Raw genomic sequence first — 22,243 nt, 5'->3', positions numbered from 1 at the left:
ATGAATGACTTTTTTAATGTATTACTAGATTTTGTTTAATAGTATTTTTTGAGGATTTGTTCATCCTACTTTTCTTACTCCTGCTTACAGCCATTCTTTTCCACTCAGAGTCCCCTTTAACATTTCTTGTAAGGCTGCTTTAGTGGGGATAAATTCTTTTAACTTTATTTCCCCCCCCTAGGAAACTGTCTCTCCTTCTATTCTATACAACTGGCTTGCTGGATAGAACTTCCGGTTGCCTGTTTTTTCTTTCAGCACTTTGAATATATCATTCCACATCCTCTGGGCTACAGAGTTTCTGCTCAAACATCAGCTTATAACCTTATGGGGTTTTCCTTGTATACAACTCTTATGCCGTTTTTAAAATTATCTCTTTATTACTCCTTTTTGTATTGTTAATTACTATGTGTCTTGGTGTGGATATGCTTGGGTTGATTTTTTGGGACTTCCTGTGACTTGCAGATTTAGATTTGTGTTTCATTTTCCAGATTCAGAAAGTTTTCAGCTATTATTTCTTTAAAAAATGTGTATATATATATGTGTGTGTGTGTGTGTATATACATATACACACACACATATATATTTATATTTACATATATATATATTTCTTATATATTTATATTTCTTCCCCCTTTGCTCTCTCTTTTCCTTCTGGGATCCCTGTAATGTGAATGTTATTAGGCTTGACCATGTCATTGATTTCCCTTAGTTTATTTCAATTTATTATCATTTTTTCTTTTTCCTGTTCACCTAGATTGCCACTACCCTGTCCTCCAAGTCACTGATCCATTCTCCTTCCCCTACAGTATTTTAAATTTCAGTTATTGAGTTATACATCTCTGACTGGCATATTACTTACCTCTGTTTTGTTTCGCTGGCTTGATGTGATTTTTGACTTGTTCATTTGGGACATATTTCTCTATTTCCTCATTTTGTCTAACTCTCTGTGCCTGTCTCTATGTGAGGAAAGTCAGGTAGGTTTCCGATGTTAAAATCAGTGGCCTTATGAAAAAAGAGGTCCGGTGGAGCCCTGCTGTGCCATGTTCCCTATTCACCAGAACCTGGTCTTTTAGAGGTGTCTCCTATGTGTGTTATGTGTATACTGCTATTGTGACTGGGCCTTCAGTCCAGTCATCTGCAGTGGCTCTCCTCACCTGTTGTGGACACAGTTTGATCCCTGCTGTTAATGGGCCAGTCTGGGGCCATCCTGGGCTTGATTTGTGTCAGACCAGGCTTTTTTCAGAGCTGCAGTAGCATCAAACTTCAGAATGTTCTCCTGTGTTGTTCCATGAGAAGCTTTCATTGACAGGCAGGGACTGCAATCAGACTGGATATCTACCCCTAGCCCACTGGGGTAGGGACATAATCAAACTAGTGTGTATGGTTATCTTTCCCTCTCCCCTCTCCCTCTAGCTGGTTTGGAGGAGTGTTGGCCCCTGCCAGGTCTGATTGTACACTTTCAAGCTTGTGGCACTGCTTTGAATGGATTCCTGCCAAGGACACTTTTTGGGGGACAGGTCTGAGGGAGAATGAAGGGGTGGGGTGCACTGCCAGCAAAGTCTGTGCTGCTCTACTGTGGGAGGGTGCATGAAAACTCCTGCCTAGTCCAGGGTGGAGGAGGAGCACCTAAAGGAGAATGCAGGCTGGGATGCACTGTTATCAAACTAGGCAGAGTGTTTGCTCTGTGCTGGTTCCCACTGGTGTCAATGTATCTAGACTGGGAAAGAAGGGTAGGGGAGGGAAATGGTGCCTGCCATCTCTTTTGTTCTTGAAGAAGTCTTACAAAGATCTCTGCCCCTCCAGCACTTGCTCTGAGATTAATAACTAATCTGTGGAGAGTCTATGCTCCCAGGAAATGACCTGGGTTATATACAGTGATGTGTATGTTATCTAGGTGTATCTGTGGGATAGGGTAAGCCTAGGACCCTCTTCTTCTGACATCTTCCCTGAAAGTCTGAATTTTTTAAAGATATAATTGACAAACATTTATCTAGACTAAGAAAAAAGTAGATTCAAATGAAATAAAAATAAAAGAGGAAATATTACAACTGATGCTACAGTGAAGGGGTAGGGGAGGAGGGTCATAAAAGACCACTGTGAGCAGTCATATACCAACAATTTTGATAACTTTGAAGAAATGGATAAATATGTAGGAAGAAACAACTTACCAATACTGAATCAGTGAGAAAAAGAAAATCTTAATGGAACAAAAATAGTAAGGAGATTGAATCAGTATTCAAAAACACAACAAAGAAAAGATCAAGACTGGGTGGCTTCACTGATGAATTCTTCCAAATAGAAGATTAATAGAAGGAGATTATTGAAAACTTCTGAAACTTTCAAAAAATTATAAAGGAGAGACCACTTCCCAATTCATTTTATGAGGTCAGTACTCTCCTGAAACCAAAACCAAAGACACTGCAAGCAAAGAAACTGTAAGTTAAGATCCCTGATGAGTATAGATGCAAAATCCTCAACAAAATTCTAGTAGCCAACTTTAATAATGCATTGAAAAGATTATACACAATGACATGTGAGATTTATCCCTGTAGTGCAAGGATGGTTCACCATACAAAATTAATTTGTTATACCACATTAGCAGAATTGAAGATAAATATCACATGATCAACTGAATTGACGAAGAAAAGCATTTGACAAGATTTAACACTTTTTCATGATAAACATATTCAAAATACAATTCAAAATAGGAAGAAACTAACTCAACATAATAAAGGCCATATATGAAAAACACACAGCTAACGTACTTAATGATGAAAGGCTGAATATGTTTTCTCTAAAATCAGAACCAAGGCAAGCATGCCCACTCTCACCACTTCTAAAAGACATAGTACTAGGAGTCCTAGCCAGAGTAATCAAGAAAGAAAAAAAGAGATAAAGGGCATCCACATCAGAAAAGAAGAAGTAAAATCATCTGTATTTGCAGATGACATGATCTTCTATATAGAAAACTCTATAAAGACTCCACAAAAAGTTGTTTTAATCAATAAATTCAGCAAAATTGCAGCATACAAAATTAACATACAAAAATCAGATACATTTCTGTACACTAACAATGAACTATCCAAAAAGGAAATTGGAAAAGCAGTCTCATTTAAAATAGCACCGAAAACAATGAAATAGGAATGAACCTTAAGGAGGTGAAGACTTAATCATTGAAAACGGTAAAACATTGCTGAAAGAAATTAAAAAGATACAAACTGAAGACATATTGTTTTCGTAGACTAGAAGACTTAATATTGTTAAAAAAAAAATGTTCAAGCTACCCCAAAGTCATTTACAGATTCAGTGTAATACTGATAAAAATCCTAATGACTTTTTTTACAGTAATAGAAAAAAATTCTAATATATTTTTTAAAGATTTTATTTATTTGAGGAGGAAGAAAGAGGAGAGAGCACAGCCGCAGGGTCAGAGGGTGAAGCAGACTTCTCACTGAGCAAGGAGCCTGACGCAGGGCTCAATTTCAGGACCTGGAGATCATTATCTGAGCTGAAGGCAGATTCTTAACCAACTGAGCCACCCAGGCACCCCAAAATAATTCTAATATTTATGTGGAACCAGAAGGGATCCTGAATAGCCAAAACAATCATGAGAAAGAAACACAGAGCGGGAGGTAGCACACATCCTTATCTCAAAATATATTACAAAGCTATAGTAATTAAAACTATAGCCACTGGCCTAAAGACAGTGGAACAAAATAGAGTGCCCACAAGTAAGCTCATACATAAATGGCCAACTGATCTTTGACTAGGGTGCCAAGAATATACAATGGAGAAAGGATAGTCTTCAACAAATGGTGTTGAGAAAGTTGGATAGTCATATGCAAAAGAATGAAGTTGAACTCTTGTTATATACCATATACAAAAATCACCTCAAAATGAATTAAGGACTTAAATATAAGACCTAAATGTGGTCTTATAAGAAGAAAACTTATGGGGAAAGTCTTCATGACATTGGATTTGACTATGACACCGAAAGAACAAAGAACAAAAGAAAAGTTAGATAAGTGAGTCTATATTGTATTTCAAAGTTTCTGAACAGCAAAGGAATTGGCAGAGAGAAAATGTACATTATACAATGAAAGAAAATATTTGCAAACCACATATCGAATGAGTTAATATTCAAAATATTTGAAGAACTACAACAACTCAATAACAAAAAACCCCAAATAACCCAATTTAAAAATAGCAAAGAACTTGAATAGATGTTTTTCCAAAGAAGACATACCGTTGACCAACAGGTATATGAAAAGATACTCAACCTCACTCATCATCAGGGAAATGCAAATAAAACCCACAATGAGTCATTCACAATGATGAATGAATCACACCTGTTAGGGAAGGCTATTATTTAAAGCCAAAGGAAAAAATAACCACCAAAGATACTAAGTGTTGGCAAAGACATAGAGAAATAATTAAAACTCTGTACACTGTTGGTGGGAATTTAATACAGTGCAACTGCTATGGAAAACAGTATGGAATTTCCTCAAAAAATTAAAAAGATGGTCTACCATATGATCTAGCAATTCTGCTTCTGGATATGTGTCCAAAAGAATTCAAAGCAAAATCTTGAAGAGATATTTATACACCCACGTTTATTACAGCATTATTCACAATAGCCAAGATGTAGACACAGTCCAAATGTTTGTCAATGGTAAATGGACAAAATATGGTGTATGTATATGTGTGTGCGTGTATATATATATATATATATATATATGTATATATATACAGTGTGCACACACAATGGAATATTATTCAGCCTTAAAAAAGAAATTTTGCCACATGTGATAGCATGGATAAATCTTGAGGATATTATGCTAAGTAAAATTAACCAGGTACAGAAGGACAAATATGGCATGATAGCACTTCTATGAGGTATCTAGAATAGTCAAACTCATAGAAGCAGAGGGTAGAATGGTGATTTCTAGGGACTAGAGGAAGAAGAAATGGAGAGTTGCAACTTAACAGGTATAAAGCTTCAGTTATGCAAGATGAGTAAGTTCTAGAGATCTGCTATACCACCTTGTGCCTACAGTTAAATTTTATATACTTAAAAATGTGTTAAGGGTGTAGATCTCAAATGTTCTTAACTACAATTTAAAAAAAGGAGACTGACTATAAGGCATTGAACAAGGCTCAATAGATTGTTTAGGTAGTTATTATTTTAGTTTATAGAATTTTGTGTGCCAGTTTACCATGATGGTAAGCATTCTGTGTGACCATTCTTGTCTCTCATGCAGTTCTTCTTGTAGTTAGGTCTAGATTTATGCCAATTTACAATGTGATTCTGTGCTAATGATTGAGAGGCATGCAAAAGGCCTAAACCTGACAATGTCTTCCTCACTGCTTTGAAGCTCCCAAAGTTTATGATCCCTTTGAGCTAAAGATATCATCCTTATTCAGGTCAAGCTGTTTTCCAGATAGTCATTGACATATTGATATATAGCATGGTTTAAATAATCTCATCAGCTAACTGAAAGCAGGTGCTCTCAGTTTAATGTATTTTGGAAGATTAGGTTCAGATCCAAAAGAGGGGTAACACAATAACACTAAGATTTGGAGTAAGGAAGAAAGGGAGGAGGTGTCGAGTTTTTGGGAAAGATAAGACTGCAGTAGAAATACTAACATGGAGTGTTCATCTGTGCTTGGGGGCAGCCTTTCCTGTGCTGATGATGTAGCATGATTGACAACTCATAAAGAGAAAAGGTCAAGGTCATGACACAAGGCTCTTTTTTTTTTCTTTCCTTGTCATTCCCTTTCCTTTCTTTTTCTGAAACAGTTAGCTATGATGTATAAATACTGCACCTATCACGGTGACCTCATTACAGTGCCATCTTCTAGGCAATTGCTGACTGATGCTAATTACTATGAAGGTAGCTTGGGAAACTGAATATTCCAGTGTAAAATAGGAGACCAAATGCCCTTTTTTGCAAAGTGAGAGTATCAAGCCAACTGATCAATATGATTGCTTTGATTAAAACTCTGTATTGGGTAAGCATTTATTTGTAGTAAACACTTTCACTTTTTCCTCTGATATCTGAGGCAGTGCATTAAGTTTGAACTTGTCACAACTTCCCAGGGGTGGCTCTTAGTTGAAATGTCACTGACAGCTTGTGGTTTGAACTTTTTTTTTTTTTTTTAATGCCAGACAGAAACGACTAGAAGCCCTTGAACAACTGCAAGAAGATGCTGTCAACCAGGAATCCGTCCTTAGGAAGAAGGTCCAAGGAACCAGCCAATGGCTGGGGGACAGAGAGAAGCAGGTAGGGCAGCCTTTGACTGCTTTGCATTCAAGGGGAAGTTTCCTCAGATGTACTTGAAACCATGAAGTAAAAAACGGAGGAGGAACAGAGAAGAAGAAGAAAAAAAAAAAAACACCAAAGAGGAACTGCGAAGTTCAGTCCCTGGCGACCAGCAGTGAGCGGAGGAAGTAAAGGGGGAGTTGTAAAAGAGGCGGTGTCAACAGCCTGCTGATGAAAGAGGCATCTTTGCAGAAAGAGGCAACTTGACATATCAGGACTCTTACCACTGTAGAAATAGCTCAGGCACACAAAGCCCATGCAAACACAGAATTGCAGAAGTTCAGTAGAGGCTTATCACTTCCCTGAGAAGAAAAGCACATTTTCAGTTTCGTATGCATAATAACAGTGAGCGCTCAATTGCTTTCTTTCCTGGCCACCCTGCTAAAATCCAGTATTAACTGTACGCTTTCAGGTTGAGGATCGAGATCCAGCAGCCCACTCAGCCCGTGAAAAAGCTAAGTCTTTGCTGCATAAATTAGAGGAAGCAATCTCGGAACAACGGAATCTCTGGACTATAAATACTGAGTTAGTGAACACTTGCCAGACACTTGAGCAGAAGACGAGAAAATTGAAAAGTGAGTAGCAAATATGTGTTATGTCCCAATTCAGTCCGCTCTGAGGTGTGGCGAAAGGACTACAGCCATTTTTGTAGATGACAGCTGCTGCATTATTGCCCACATTTATGACAATAAGATGGTTCCAGAAGGCAGTAGTGTGGGGCTTCCAGAGAGGTTTGCCTAGTGGCCAAGTAGACTGATTTCAAACGACTGACTTTCCCTTTCAGTTTATTTTTTTTTTTAATTACTACGAGCTGGATTTGTTCATGGCTGTTATTTCTTTAAATATTAAAAGTTCTCAATATCTGTAAAGGTAAACAAAAAAATCTTGTATGCATGGGGTATTTGAACTTGCAAATGGCTTACATATTCCATCCTGATTTTATTAGCTAGCTTGTAACCATTATATGGTAGAAAAGGACCTGCCTTTCTATTTTGTTTTAAGTAGTAATTTTAGGGTTGTGCAAAATACTTATGAATTCAGTATATCAAAATATTAAATATATAAAATCCTTTTAAAATTTTAATGTGCTCTCTACATATATATTTTGCTTTAAAAAATTAGAATATTTATCATTTTTCTGTATTATCCGAGAGTGTTTAGGTGTAAAGTCAATTGTCAGATGACAGATGTCAGATTATTCGTAAGCATACTTTATTCTGGAAACATAATCTGGTAAAAATAAAACTTGCTTATTTGGCCATTTATCAGACAATTGCTTTTGTTTTGCCAGCTTCTTGCCCTGGCTGTCCTACATGCATTTTTAGAGAAAGCTACTGATTTGGGTAACAAACAAATGAATTATCAGTTTAAGCTAAGCTAGAGGTGGAGATTTTCAGACTTGGGTTTGTTTTGGATTTATTATATCCTTTCTCCTGCTAACTGAGAATGTTGTCTAAAAAGGCTTGGCTGATTCTAACGTAACAGTAATTATTCAATATTTTATTATTATTTTGAAACCTTGCAGAACTTGCTAGGTTTCAATAATCCTAAGTATCCGTTGACTCCCTCAGTGTAAAGCTTTAAATTACATAATCTATATGTTATTTTTTGATTGCTCAGTGGGTATTGGGAAAGGTTCTCTTGTGATTAGAAGTGTTCCTGTTGAGACACGAATAATAAAGCACTCCAGATTTGGTTTATGGTATGTTTGCTTTAGATACTGTGCTTAGGGGACTAATCTTTTGGTTCAGTTATATTTGTCTTTGATTCAATCAACATTATACCCCATAGTTTTATAAAACTAAGAATTTAGCTCCTTCTGTAGTTCTGCCCCGCCCCCCATACCTTCTTGGAAGAGTCAACTTTTGTAACTTATCCCCAAATATACTTTTTTCATATGAACTTGCTATTATCTTCCCAGTTCATTGGTCCAAATATATTAAAAACAGAAGGTGAAAGCTTCTTGGGTTGCATGCATGTGTTTTTTTTTCCTATTTATAGAGTAGAATGGATGCCTCCTTTCTGTCTTGAGTTGCTCACAACCTGCCTGCCTTTTTGAACTCTGTTACTTGTTTGTATCTTTTGCTGCCCAGAAGCAGCATGCATATCAAGATTTTGCTCTGAAGCCCATTTGCTTATGAGGATTTCTCTAACAATGCCCTTAAAAATCAACCTTTGCAACAAGAGGGAAATTTAGGTAGCACATATTTTTGAAACGTTCTGTAGAGCAGATTTTCCAGATAGACTGTGAATAAATGTCAGTGAGGTAGGACAGTTATCACATAAACACATCCTGGCACATTCTACCATTACCACTGCCACCACATGCTGTTTGAATTCTGAGTCAGACGTTTGAATTCTGAGTCAGAAAACAAAAATATTCAAATCCATTTAGTTTTTCTGAAACTTTCTGGTTAGCTTAATAAACTATTAAGTGTTTAAGGCAATTGCTTTTTGTTGCATCTCAGAATGGTTCATTAGCAAATTGGGTGAGGATTCTGTTATTTTGTCCAAATGCTCAGGTCAATGACACTGCTCATAAACTGGACCTCAGAAGTTTTTTATGACATTTGATTAGAAATCCTGGACTTAATACTGGATAAGTACTATTGTTCAAGTTTTCAGTTGCCACCAGGACTGGACTGATTTATGAGGCTGTCAGTGTACATGCTAGCCTCCATGAAATGTCCCATTAGTACTGCTAAATTTCTTGAATGGTTACTTACATATTTCCTTTCTTCTGCTTCTTATCTATGTATGTATCTAAGTATCTTGTTAACAAAGGCAGTATTAGGTGTATAAATGGATATTTGTTTTGGAAAGGAAATGTAAAGGCTTCTTAGGGACACCTGGGTGGCTCAGGGGTTAAGCATCTACCTTTGTCTCAGGGTCTGATCCCAGGATCCTGCTTCTCCCTCTGCCTCTCTCTCTCTGTGTCTCTCATGAATAAATAAATCTTTAAAAAAAAAAAAAGGCTGTAGACCTAGGGCATTCACTCAATATATTAGAGTGAATCTAATGAAATATAGACCACTTGATCTAATACATCACCTCTTTGCTGTTCATCCTCTTATTGCCCCTAACATGAAATCTTCATTGAGTCCCTGATTTAATCAACAATGAGGAAATTTATTACCTTTAGAAACTATGAATATTTCCCTGCAAAAGAGCCTGAAACACTCCTGTATATCGTAATTCCTTAAACATAGTATCTGTATAAACCTTATAGTTTAGAGAAGGGCTTCCCCTAGATGATCTCACTGGAGACTGTCTTCTAACTTGCTGTCCTTAGCACAGAGGGCATGTGGTATGGGACAGATGAGAGCCTTATGGCTTTGAGGATGGATGCAAGATGAGAGCCACGTGTCTTGAACAGTCAGTACACAAGAGGGAAATGAGATTAGAAACAGGGGTTCAGGTGATTGAGACCCTTAAAGATAGGTGTTGGGTTGAGGACCAAGGGAAAAACTCAAAATCAGATAGAGCTTTGCTCAACAGCTCTGATGGGATGGGGGCCTAAGTTTTCCCAAATGTAAGATGCAGAAATGGATAAAATAATCCAGAGGCAGTATAGCATAATGATTAAGAGCATGGTGTTTGAAGTTAAACGTACCTTCTGATTCTAGGTCAAAAGCGAAACCGGAAAGAAAAAAAAAAAAGCGAAACTGGATAAAGTTGGGCAAATCACTTTATCTTTCTGGTCTCAGTATCCCCTTCCAGAAAATGCAGTAGCTAATTTATAAATAACAAATGCAAAGCAATAAGCTAGTGCTTGGTCACACTCGGCAGAGCCTATTCTGCTAGAGCACGTTTCTGCCACATGCATTACCTCATTTACCACTAGCCAATGGATAATGACGTGAGTGTAATATGGAAGTTTTATCGTTTCATTCATGATTTTCCTGGGAATAAGATCTGGGACAGTAGGAAGAGAACTGTGACCTTCAGCAGGGAAGGAGAAAGTGTTCAGCTTGGCTGCTGACAGGCAGCAGAAGCCCTTTTAGCTTTCTTTTAAGAAAATTAAAAACAAGTGTCTGCACCTGGGCCACCCCCACCCCCCACCCCCAAGCGAACTGCCTCCCAGCCTTGCAGAGCTCTGGCTTGTGGCAGACTGTACTCCCTCTTGCGTTCAATTCAGCAGTCCCACTGCCTGAGTTCCACCTCCATCTGCATTTTCTTAGCATCCCACCAGCACTGTGCCATTTAAATGTCACCAGCATCTCTACGCTTTTGTTATTGTGCATTTCTATTATTCTGTGAGGCAGCGTTTGGTCATTTCAAGATGCACGTCTCTGTGATCCAAGTTATCTTCCTAGGCACTAATAGTGTATAAGTGTGTTTGGTAGTACTCTGCTTACAGTGTTGTGTATACGTTTTTAATGGTCTCTCCCTAACCGTGTTTATCTCAAACTCTGATATTTTTGTTCTTATTGTGATTTCTACATTCCTTCTTTTATTGATGCATAATTAACATCACGAAATGTTCAGATCTTAAGTGGATTGTTTCTCCAGTTTGCCAAATGCACATCCAAACACAGAACTTTTTTTTAACACTTTTTTTAGATGAAGACCTTAATGCTCAGAATAAGTAAATAATGAACCAAAAGTCACAGAGTTAGCAAGTTACAGAACTAGAATTCAAACCCAGCCATCCAGACAGCTTATGTTCAACATATTAATGGTATACCTGTGATTAATATCTTTTTAAAAAATATTTTATTTAAATTTAATTTGTCAACATATAGTATGACCCCCAGAGCTCATCTCATTCTGTGCCTTCCTTAATGCCTGTCATCCAGTTACCCAATCCCCCCACCCACCTCCCCTTCTGCATCTCAGAGTTAGGAGTCTCTAAGGGTTTGTCATCCTCTCTAATTTTATCCCACTCAGTTTCCCCCTTCCCTTATGGTCCCTTTCACTATTTCTTATATTTCACATATGAGTGAAGCCATATGCCAATTGTCTTTCTCCGATTGACTTATTTCACTCCAGTTCCATCCACGTCAATTTAAATGGTAGGTATTCATCCTTTCTGATGTCTGAGTAATATTCCACCATAGATATATACCACATCCTCTTTTTTTAAGATTTTATTTATTTATTCATGAAAGACACAGACAGAGAGAGAGGCAAAGACACAGGCAGAGGGGGAAGCAGGCTCCACGCAGGGAGCCTGACATGGGACTCCATCCCGGGTCTCCAGGATCACGCCCTGGGCCAAAGGCAGGTGCTAAACCGCTGAGCCACCGGGCTGCCCCTACATCCTCTTTATCTTTTTATCTGTCAAAGGACATCATGGCAAAAATATGGAATGCTTCAAGAATTTGCATGTCATCCTTGCACAGGGGTCATGCTAATCTTCTCCATATCATTCCAATTTTAGTATATGTGCTGCCGGAGCAAGCATGAAATACTCCTATAACCCCTGAAAGTTCCCTTGTGCTACTTTCCAGTCACTGCCCTTCCCCCACTTTCACCACTATCAGGATCAGCCTCTGATCTGATTTTTATCACTGATGGGTTAGCTTAGTTTCTAGAATTGAGATATAAAATATGTGCTTTTGTATGTGTCTGTCTTCTTTCCCTCAACATAATATTTATCTTAATATGTTGTGTTTATTAGTGGTATGCCTTTTTCATAATTGAATCTTATTTCTTTGGTTTTTTTTTTATTTTTTTTTTACATTTTTTTTTTAATTTTTTTTATTTATTTATTTATGATAGTCACAGAGAGAGAGAGAGGCAGAGACACAGGCAGAGGGAGAAGCAGGCTCCATGCACCGGGAGCCCGATGTGGGATTCGATCCCGGGTCTCCAGGATCGCGCCCTGGGCCAAAGGCAGGCGCCAAACCGCTGCGCCACCCAGGGATCCCTGAATCTTATTTCTTTGAATGAAATTTTTCCAAAATTTGGTTATCTTTTCTCTATTATTGGACATCTAAATTGTTTGCAGTTTGGGTTGTTATGGAGCAAACTACTTGAACATCTGTGTATGGGTCTTTGTGTGGACATATGTTTTTTTTTAACCTAGGATAAAGATCTATGAGCAGAGTTGTTAGGTCATAGTGTAGCTGTAACTAAGAAACTGCCAGTTTTCCATAGGGTCAGTAACATTTTACACTCCCACAAGCAGTGTGTGGGAGTTCCAGGTTTTCTACGGCATCAGTGCTTGGGTTGTCAATTTTTTTCATTTTTGCCATTCTTCTGGGTATCTTGCAATTTTCGTTTGTTGTGCTATTTGGCTATTGTATATCTTCTTTGTGAAATATCTAAGTCATTTGCTCATTTTGAAATTAGACGTTTGTCTTTCTGTTCCTGAGTTGTAGGATTTCTTTACATATTTTGGATACAAGTCCTTTGACAGATATATGTATATGTTTTGCAAATTATTTTTTTCTGGTCTGTTGTTTTCAATGAAATTGATTTTTTTTAATATACAGTTTTATAGTACCTGAGGTAACATATATATTGTGTTATAAAAGTCCATACTCCATAAGTGTCAGCCATCATTGATAGTTAGCATTATTATAGCTCTAATACTATAGTTTTCATTATCAACAGCTAATTAATTGCAGGGCCTTTGCCTGAAAAGCTCATTGTATAGTCATTTGGAAAGTTGTTTTACCTCAGCTTCCTTCAAAGGCAATGTATCCAAGATACTTGGTCTCATTCTATATCACAGATGGCAACAGCAGGGAATACAGTGGCCATTGTTTTATTTGCTTCCATGTGAAATCTAAATGTCCTAGAGACATAGCAGGTCCAACTCCAAACACATAACAAAGAATGCAAAGGTGAATGCAAACTAGGGTCATAAGGCAACGTTTTGCCTTATGGAACATATGGAAATAGTTGCTACACATTGCACAAAACATCTGTTGAAATAAGGTTTATGATTTAAATGTTTTGAGATGGACTATTCCTAAAATCTAAGATTGCCTGGTGGGAAAGCAGATGGGCAATTTAGACAGTCTTATACTAACTCATTATTTCTTCTGAAACACAAGCTTAATTTGGAAATCCAAAGGCAGTGTTTTGGAGATACATGACCTTCAGAAGCATAATATTCGCCACTTCTGAAAAGTTTGGTTACTGTTGCTTAAATGTAGGTCGGGAGAAGGATAATGCCTTATTTAGTAGAATTAACAGAATTTTCTAAAATAGAATCTTTACTGGAGTTTTAAGTATTAAAAATTAAATAATGTAATTACTTAAATATGTTAGAAAAAAATTTTATTTTCCCTCCTAGTGGACCTGGTAACACTGTGTCAAGTTTAATTGTGAAATAAGTTATTTTTAGAAAAAAAATTCTTAAAAAATAGAATTTTACAGGGGTAACTTTCAATATAACTGAAAGATTAAATAGAGTAGATATATTCTATCTTATCTAAAATTCAATATAATAGGGATCCCTGGGTGGCACAGCAGTTTAGCGCCTGCCTTTGGCCCAGGGCACGATCCTGGAGACCCGGGATCGAATCCCACGTCGGGCTCCCGGTCCATGGAGCCTGCTTCTCCCTCTGCCTATGTCTCTGCCTCCCTCTTTCTCTGTGTGACTATCATAAATAAATAAAAATTAAAAAATAAATAAAATTCAATATAATAGAAAATTAGATTATCTACTTTCACACATATTAGTATTATGGTGGCTCAGAGTTTTTCAGGCTATTGAGATATAAAACTGTTGTACCAGATTCGTATGTGTTTTGGACACCAGAGTATTTGATATTAATTTTCCTTGCTGTTAGTGATTTAAAAAAAAAAAAGTGGTAGCTATTAATATGTCTCCATCTAGCAGATCTTCCTACCCTCCTGTAATTTTTGTTTTTAATCATCTGTGGGCTGAGAAAACAGTCCCAGATTGTGAGAATTATGTATAAATTCAGAGCTTACTGTATGAGTGGAAATGTGAGGAATTGCCATAGGAATAAAGGGCATGAGTATCAACATGTATTTTAGTTCAAAAGACTTGGCCTATTTTCTGGTCCTTGGCTATATTTCAAAGAGTATGGATTGTCAGGTAAGTAATATGTCAGTGTGTAACTCAAGGAGTTAAAAAGGCATCCCCCCCCCCCCATTCTGTTACTCCAGAGACGAGAATTTGAAGTTATTGGGAGGCAGATTTCAGTTAAGTAGAAAGACAGACATTTTTAATTTCATGAAAAAGTATACTGAATTGAGCATTCTCCTAAGAGTCTGATTCTAGCTCCACAAAAAACCAGTTATCATTGAAATCCTCTATCCCTGTTAAGACATAGAAATGCTACAGAAGGGACACCTGTGTGGCTCAGTGGTTAAACATCTGCCTTCAGTTCAGTGTGTGATCCCGGGGTCCTGAGATTGAGTCCTGCATCGGGCTCCCATGGGGAGCCTGCTTCTCTCTCTGCCTGTGTCTCTGTCTCTCTCTGTCTCTCTCATGAATAAATAAAATTTTAAAAAGAAAGAAATCAATCAATCCTCTGGACAATAGTGTTCTCATCATCTGAGACCTACCCATAGGATTCTGGGTTCTACTTCTAAGGCTGCCATCACAACCAGCTCAAGCAGAGGCTTCTTGGAGAGAGGATTTCTGCATTCTAGGCAGTTGTACTGAATGACCTCTAAGGTATATTTCTATGTTAAGGTGAAATAATTCTGTGACTCATGTCTAGTGGACAGTTCACATGCACCTGTCAAGGTTAATTTTAAATGCCCAGAGGTGGTCGTGGTTTGGCTGCTCTAGCCTTTATTCTGCTCTTCCATTTCTGCAAGATGTGAGTTGAGAACGCCGTTCTCAGAAGTCATTACCTTCTCTTTTCCTCAGACCCCAAATTTAAAACTGTTAAAAGTTTATTAAAGGAATGACGGGAAAGGGGGTTACAAATTGTCATATTAAGCTGATTATGAATTCTCTTTATAGCAACAACTGAATCACTGAGAAAGAAATTAATTAAAGGACGCCTCCATGGCTTGCTGTTTCAGGTAAAAAAAACAAAAAACAAAAACCAAAAAAAAAACCCAAAAACCCTGTGATGTGTGTTTACCATGGGGAAGAGGTTCAATTTGTATAAGGATCAGAAGCTAATTTATAATAGACAATGATTTTGACCATAAAATTAAATAACCAACTTAGAAGAAAATGCTCTGGTGGACTTTGTCTCTTTTGCACTGAAAGCATTTAGCAAAATAAGAAGGGAGAACTCACATTTAGTCAGTGGCTCCTAATAACATCTTTCAGGGAAGAAGCATTTTAGAATTTACTGCATCTATTAGCAAAGGGCTAATGTTTTAGTCTTCGGCACCTCCTTTCTGCACTGTTAGATGGGCTGGGGTGGTTACTGTCTCTTTTACCTCCTATTTGAATTAAACTTTCAGCTTCTTTCTGTTTATCTCAGTATAGCCATGGTAGAGTTCAGTGTATTTCTTTCCCTTATGATGCTTGCCAAATTTCTCTTTTTTTGTTCATAAATGAGGAACATAAGGAACAGTAAGGTTGGCACTGGGGGAAGGGACCGGGGAAGGGAAGATAGAAGGGTGATGTCTGTATCTATCTGTTTCCAGGGCATAATGCAGGCACATCTGTTTAAGTAGAAAAAAAAATTATTCATGTGGGAGATTAAGCTAGGCAGAGTGCCTAAAAAGCCCCCTACAATAAATTGAAGTGGGAAAACCTCCACATCTAAATATGCTTTAATCCTATTAGCAACACCAATACAATTTTCTATTACAATATAACTATGATAGGTGTGTTTCTGCCTCCTGGATTAAGATCACAATTCGATTGCTGTGAGGTTTTCACAGGCACCATCTTCACTACATGACATGTCTCCAACAAGCTTCCTTGGCCTCTTCCTTGGCCTCTGCCTAAAGATTTCAATGACAAAACCATTGCATTTCCTGTCCCTGATCTTTAAATTTCATTCCTAGAAGAAGCAAGGAGGGAAATGCAATAAAACTTTACAGTCATAAACCTTCCCTTAAAGTTGAACACTTGACCAAACTGGCCAATACGACCCTCCTCAGGTAGTATCATATCTTCTCATAAGTGTAATATGATTTGTATCTTTGTCATCATTCTGCCTTTGAATATGCTCCACCATTTTCTCATGACAGAGCTGTTTAGATGAGAAATCTCCTCACTCTGATCCCTTCTCCTGCACAGATGGAATTCAACAACCATTTCAAGAACAACTGGTAAGTTTTAAGCTTTTTGAAATGATTTGAGTGTCAGTTATGAATCACTACTATGTCAAAAGAGAAAGTTATGTCCAGTATGTGTAAGTAGTCTTAGAACTCTAAGCCAGATCATTTTTGAGAGATTATTAGATGAAGCAATGGATATGTACTTTTTTCTTTTTTTACCTTTTTTCTTTTCTAGAGAGAGAGCGTACAAATGGGGAGGGTGGACAGAGGGAGAGAAAGAGAGAGATAATCCTAAGGAGACTTCATGCCCCATAGAGCCCAACACAGGGCTCGATTTCAAGACTGAGATCATGACCTGAGTCAAAATCAAGAGTTATATGCTTAACTGACTGAGCTACCTAGGAGCCCCTATTTTTTCTTAGTCACACACATGCATACGATTCTGGTAGACCCTACAATATGGTAATATGTTAAATTACTTAAATGTGGTATCATGAAGAAATATTGTATAACTAACTAAGCTTCCTCTCATATATACCTTTCTCCTCAAGCTTTTGTTTATATGAGAATGTTGACTATTGGTAATTGATAAAATACTGTTAAATTATTGAACTGTGATTTTTATTGAGAATTATACTTTATAGGGTATAGCTTTTGACCAAAATGTTGAAAGCTTTATTACTTGGAATCGTTTATTTTCTTCTTGACCTCTCTCACAGGATTGAGACCAGTGATATTCTTTATACCTTTGGAGATGAGGAGAATAGATAATGAAATATGTTATGTTACACCCCGTTAGATATCTAATACTATTTAATTTTCTGTTCAGAAGCAGTGTAGCCATAAACAATATAGTGGTCAAGAGGCACGAATACATCAGACACTCCTGACCTTCAAACATACATGCTGGTACACGCCTCTGTTAGGTAAGCATGGAGAATCCCCCCCACCCCTTATATCCATCCTATTGTGCATGGCTTGGGAGTAGGGTTCTTTTCGAAAGGGAAAATAATTAATCACAATTATATTTGTACAGGAAAAGTTGTTAAATATTTGGATATTTATCCCTGAATGCAATCAATCAACTTACGTTTGAGCACCTACTGTGTGCAAGGCACCATATTATGTATAACAGAGAATAAATCCTAAAATAGCTCACAGCTTATCAGGGAGATTAGAATGGACTCAAAGAAGGCTCCACAGAAGAAATGAGAGTTGAACCAGACCTTGAAAGACGGGTTGTATTTGGAAAAACAAAGAGCACGGAAAACGTATTCTTACTGGGGAAGACAAAAATAAAACAGAAAAATGCAAAAATCTCAAGTGTTTGAAGAATCAAAGTCAGACAAGTCATTTGGAAGCAAGAGGAGTTTGGTTGTGATACAGTAGAATATGTTTGGAACAGGTTGTAGGTCAAATTATGGGCTATAACTCAGTGCCAGGCTAAGGAGAATGAGCTTTATCTTAGGAAATGCTCAGGGTTGTGACATCTTTCATCACAACCTAGATGTGGTTGAAAGCAAAAGTGAATGGCTGGTTCTGAAACAACAAAAGAAATGGAATGATTATCAAAATAAAGTTAAGGGGCAGCCCAGGTGGCTCAGCGGTTTAGGTTTAGGTTCAGGGTGTGATCCTGGAGACCCGGGATTGAGTCCCATGTCGGGCTCCCTGCATGGGGCCTGCTTCTCCCTCTGCCTGTGTCTCTGCCTCTCTCTCTCTCTCTCTCTCTCTCTCTCTCTCTCTCTGTTTCTCATGAATAAATAAATAAAATCTTTTAAAAAAAAGTATCCTTATAAAATAGATAAATAAAGTTAAGAAGAATAAATAACAAGTATACCGATCTACGGATCATTTCAACTGGAGAAGGGCAAACTATTACGACTAATGGAATGGCCATTTTGTATCAAGCAACAGTTGGGTGCTTTATAGCAATGATTTTACTCACACCACACTAGTGATAACACAACCACAACCCTGACAGTGTCTGTGGGTGCCTGCTATATGCCAGGCAGAGTTCTCTGCTCTTGACATCACTATTACTTCATTTAATCCTCACTACATCCCTGCCAGGTAGGTGCTAATGTAATCTCCATTTTAAAACAAGGAAACAGAGGAACACTGTGTAATTTGCCTAATCTTCTGTGTCACCTCAAATGTAAGTAAGCTGAGGCTCTGAGTGGTTTACTTATTTATTATCCAAAATTATACAACTAGTATGTGGCAGAACCAGGATTTGAACTAGAAATTTCTGATTGATGCCAAAGCCTGTGGTTTTTCTATTCAACTCTGCTGCTTCCTAGACTCAAGATGGTTTCCTCCAAAAAACATCGTCTGTTACCCTATTTCCCTTGTCTTTTCTCAGGTCCCCATCACAATGTCTAACCATTTTCTCTTCAGGAGTTGGAAAAGCTGTTTCTGGCAAGTGCCGGGCAGTGAATACTTCAAGCGCTGTAGAGTCTATGGTTTCTGCAGCAACTACTCAGTTTTGCTGTTGTATCACACACACAGCCATGGGCAGTACTGAATGAATGGGTGTGTCTGTGTCACAGTAAAACCTTATTGACAAAAACAGGCAGCTGGCTGAATTTTACCCTCTGACTGCAGATTGTTGACCCTTCTAGTTGCTTAGTGGGCAAAGATTTTCTGACCCCTTTCCACTCTGCTTAAAAAAAAAAAAAAAAAAAAAAAAGCATTTTCACTTCATATAACTAGGCATCAAGGAGGGGAAGGGTTAATAGAATTGAACTGACCTCTGCTTTTTCAGCAGTGGTCCAATCTCTGAAGAGGAAAAGAATTTATATATTATAAATTATATATACATATAATTTATAAGTTTATAAATATATGTTTATAAATATATATTTGTAAATATAAATAATATTTATATATCTATAGTATTTATGTAAATGTATCTATAAATATAGTTTAAACCAGAAATAAGTTTGGTTTTATTCTCTTCTGTTCTGCAGATGCCTTGCATCTAGAGAGTCTCACAGCAATTCCACGGCTGGAATTGACACTTTTCTCAGGTGTAGCCAAACAAATCCAGGTTTCATGTGAAAGCCCCAACTATGGAGAAATAGAGGATGGTGCTTTGGATGTGACTAGAAGACACAAGTAAGTTAAAAGAGCAAATATATTTACCCTATTCTTCATGGGTAGCCTATTCCTATTGCCTAAACTTTTAATCACTTAGATTTTGGTATCCTGAGGCCGTAACATGTTTATTAATGGAATTTTTGTGATAGAACTCCTCTGACTTTCTGAAAATTGAAAATTTTAAAATAAGGGTACCTCTATAGTTTTTTGAAGTGACTTTTCTTGTTCTTTGAATTCCCTAATGTCCATTCTAAGATGTAAAAGACAGATTAGGCTGCCTGAAATGTTTTAGGAATATACTCTGTATATGCTAAGTTAACTCATTCAGATAGGCTTTGATCATATTCTATTCCTTCTTCCTCAAGGTTAATGAGCCTCTGCAAATCCATGTCCCCACACCTACCCTCTCCCGAAGCTCAAAGCTCGTCCGTACTCACCTTTCTGAGTCCACAGACTGACCTTCCTTAGGAAAAGTTTCAAAGTGTCAGTGGAGTTCATGAACCCTATCCACCTCGGTGAAATTTCCTTTCTGTATCTAGGGTGAGGAAGCAAGGCTTTGAATTGCAAATTCTTTATTTTCATTTTTGGCTAGATTCTCTCTGGTTTCTGTCCTGTCTCTGCTGAAGGTTGGAGCTCTCTTTCCTTATGCCTTACTAAAACCATGAACTTAATTAGAAATTTGATTAAGCTGAGGCAGGGAAGGGAAATATTTGGTATCTGCTGGAATTCTCAGTCTTTCCACCTGTAGTAAGGAACTTTGTTTTCTATTGCCAGGTGCCCAGGCCCTAAAGTTGGCCCCCACCCAGGAACGGATCCTTTAGGTTGCATCAGGATGAATGATGACCTAAGGATGGAAGTGAGCATTTGACTATATTTTAACTTTATTTTTAGTACTGCTTTAACTATGTCTTCTTCTATAGGTATATATATTTTTAGAAGTATTATGGGCACTCTTATAGAAAGTAATGAATCTTATACCATAAGACATACATAAATGCATGAAAATGTTAACCATTGATGGCATGAAATTAAAATTCAGTCACTTGGGGGCTTTCAACCCCTTCTGTAGTGTAAGCCCAAGGATATAATGCTGAAAGGAGACTTTGGTGAAGTACACTGAACACTTTGCTTAAGAGGCAGGCTGACTTGGGACTTAAAATTCACTAATGACCCCAAGAAGTCAGGTATCATTGTCTGTCTAAGAATTGAAATCAAGCCTAGATATCCTTTGATGTGCTGGTACTTTGTAAAAACGCACAAAGTAGAGCAATGCCCAGAGAATATTCATTGCTGCAGTTGCGTGCTAGTGGTACTTCTCTCCCCCCAAAAACAAAGCAAAACAACTAAATAACATATCATTTAGGCAAATTCCCCAGGTTCTGGAGGTGTGTATGGAGTGCCTCCCTCAGTCTACAGCTTGAGCTCCATAATTTTCTCAAATGGTACAGACAGTTCTGTTTCAGGATATAACAATCCATCATTCTTCCTTTTTCTTTTAGTGCTTAATTGATATGTAATTTACATATTGAACAGTTTATTCAATTGTATGATTTTAAATAAATTCACAAAATTTCACAACCATCACCAAAATCAATTTTAGAATATTTTGACAATCCTAAAAAGAAACCTCATGCCCATTGACAGTCTATCCCTATTCTCCCTACCCCCAAACCCTCACCCCAAGGTAATCACTAATCCACTTCCTGTCTCTATACATTTGCCTCACCTGGATATCTCATATAAATGGAATAACAATATGTAACCTCTTGTGACTGGCTTCTTTCACTTAGTGCAATGTCCTCAAGGTTCACCCAAGTTGTAGAATATTATCAGTATTTCATTCCTTTTTATGACTGAATAATATACCAGTGTATGGATATATCACATTTTGTGTATCCACTCATCAGCTGATTCACTTGGGTTATTTCCATATTTTGGCTTTGTAAATAATGCTACTATGAATGTTAGTGTATAAGTTTTTGTGTACACATATGGGTATTCTTTTGGATACATACCTAGGAGTGGAATTGCTACATCATATGGTAATTCTAACATTTTGAAGACCTGCAAAACAGGTTTCCAAAGCGGCTATCCCATTTTCCATTCCCACGAGTAATGTATGAGGCTTCCAATTTCTCTACATCCTTGTTAACATTTGTCTGTTTTTTTTATTACAGCCATCTTAGCAGGTATGAAGTAGTTTTGATGGTTTGGGTTTGTATTTCCCTAATGACAAATGATGTTGAACATCTTTTTGTGCACTTCTTGGCCATTTATGCATCTTTTTTGGAGCTATATCTACCCAGATATTTAATCATTTTAAAATGGGGTTCTTTTTACTACTGAGCTATATGAATTACTCTCATTATTCCTTTAAAGTGTGTGTATCTGACATTTTTCTGTTCCTTAATACCCATCCTATTGAGTAGCTAAGAAAAGGAAAGAAAAAGGAAATGAATCTATTTTGCTATTACTTAGCAGTTCTTGTAAAGTTTAATAAAGGAAGTTGGACTTGGAAGCTTACAGGATGTTTGGTTACTAGTAATTTCCCTTTTATCTGACACTGATTTCACCAACAAGGGGGAAGATACACCTATCAGTTGTGTACCAGGTACTTTGTGGGAAAACGCTTCCATATGCCATGTTATTAATTTTCTCCACAACTCTGAGTGGTAGGTATTCTCTGCTTTTAGAGATGA

General features: G+C 37.4%; 1 protein-coding gene and 1 non-coding gene across 2 annotated transcripts in view; one reads left to right on the top strand and one right to left on the bottom strand.

Moving 5' to 3' along the window:
- Positions 1 to 22,243, top strand: part of IRAG2 (inositol 1,4,5-triphosphate receptor associated 2) — a 122,726-nt gene that overhangs the window by 62,425 nt on the left and 38,058 nt on the right. The window contains 7 exon segments of the mRNA XM_025995533.2: positions 6,170 to 6,284; positions 6,736 to 6,898; positions 15,223 to 15,284; positions 16,416 to 16,496; positions 17,275 to 17,371; positions 19,415 to 19,562; positions 20,319 to 20,400. Of these exon segments, the coding sequence (XP_025851318.2) occupies positions 6,170 to 6,284; positions 6,736 to 6,898; positions 15,223 to 15,284; positions 16,416 to 16,496; positions 17,275 to 17,371; positions 19,415 to 19,562; positions 20,319 to 20,400 (748 nt within the window).
- Positions 11,624 to 11,730, bottom strand: LOC112917620 (U6 spliceosomal RNA). The gene has a single exon (XR_003234486.1). It is a non-coding gene; the product is annotated as a U6 spliceosomal RNA (small nuclear RNA).

The sequence above is a fragment of the Vulpes vulpes genome, chromosome 8 (genome assembly GCF_048418805.1).
Source record: "Vulpes vulpes isolate BD-2025 chromosome 8, VulVul3, whole genome shotgun sequence".
Classification (NCBI taxonomy): Eukaryota; Metazoa; Chordata; class Mammalia; order Carnivora; family Canidae; genus Vulpes; species Vulpes vulpes.
The sequence above is the reverse complement of the archived record's forward strand: the minus strand, read 5'-3'. Positions and strand labels throughout refer to the sequence as shown.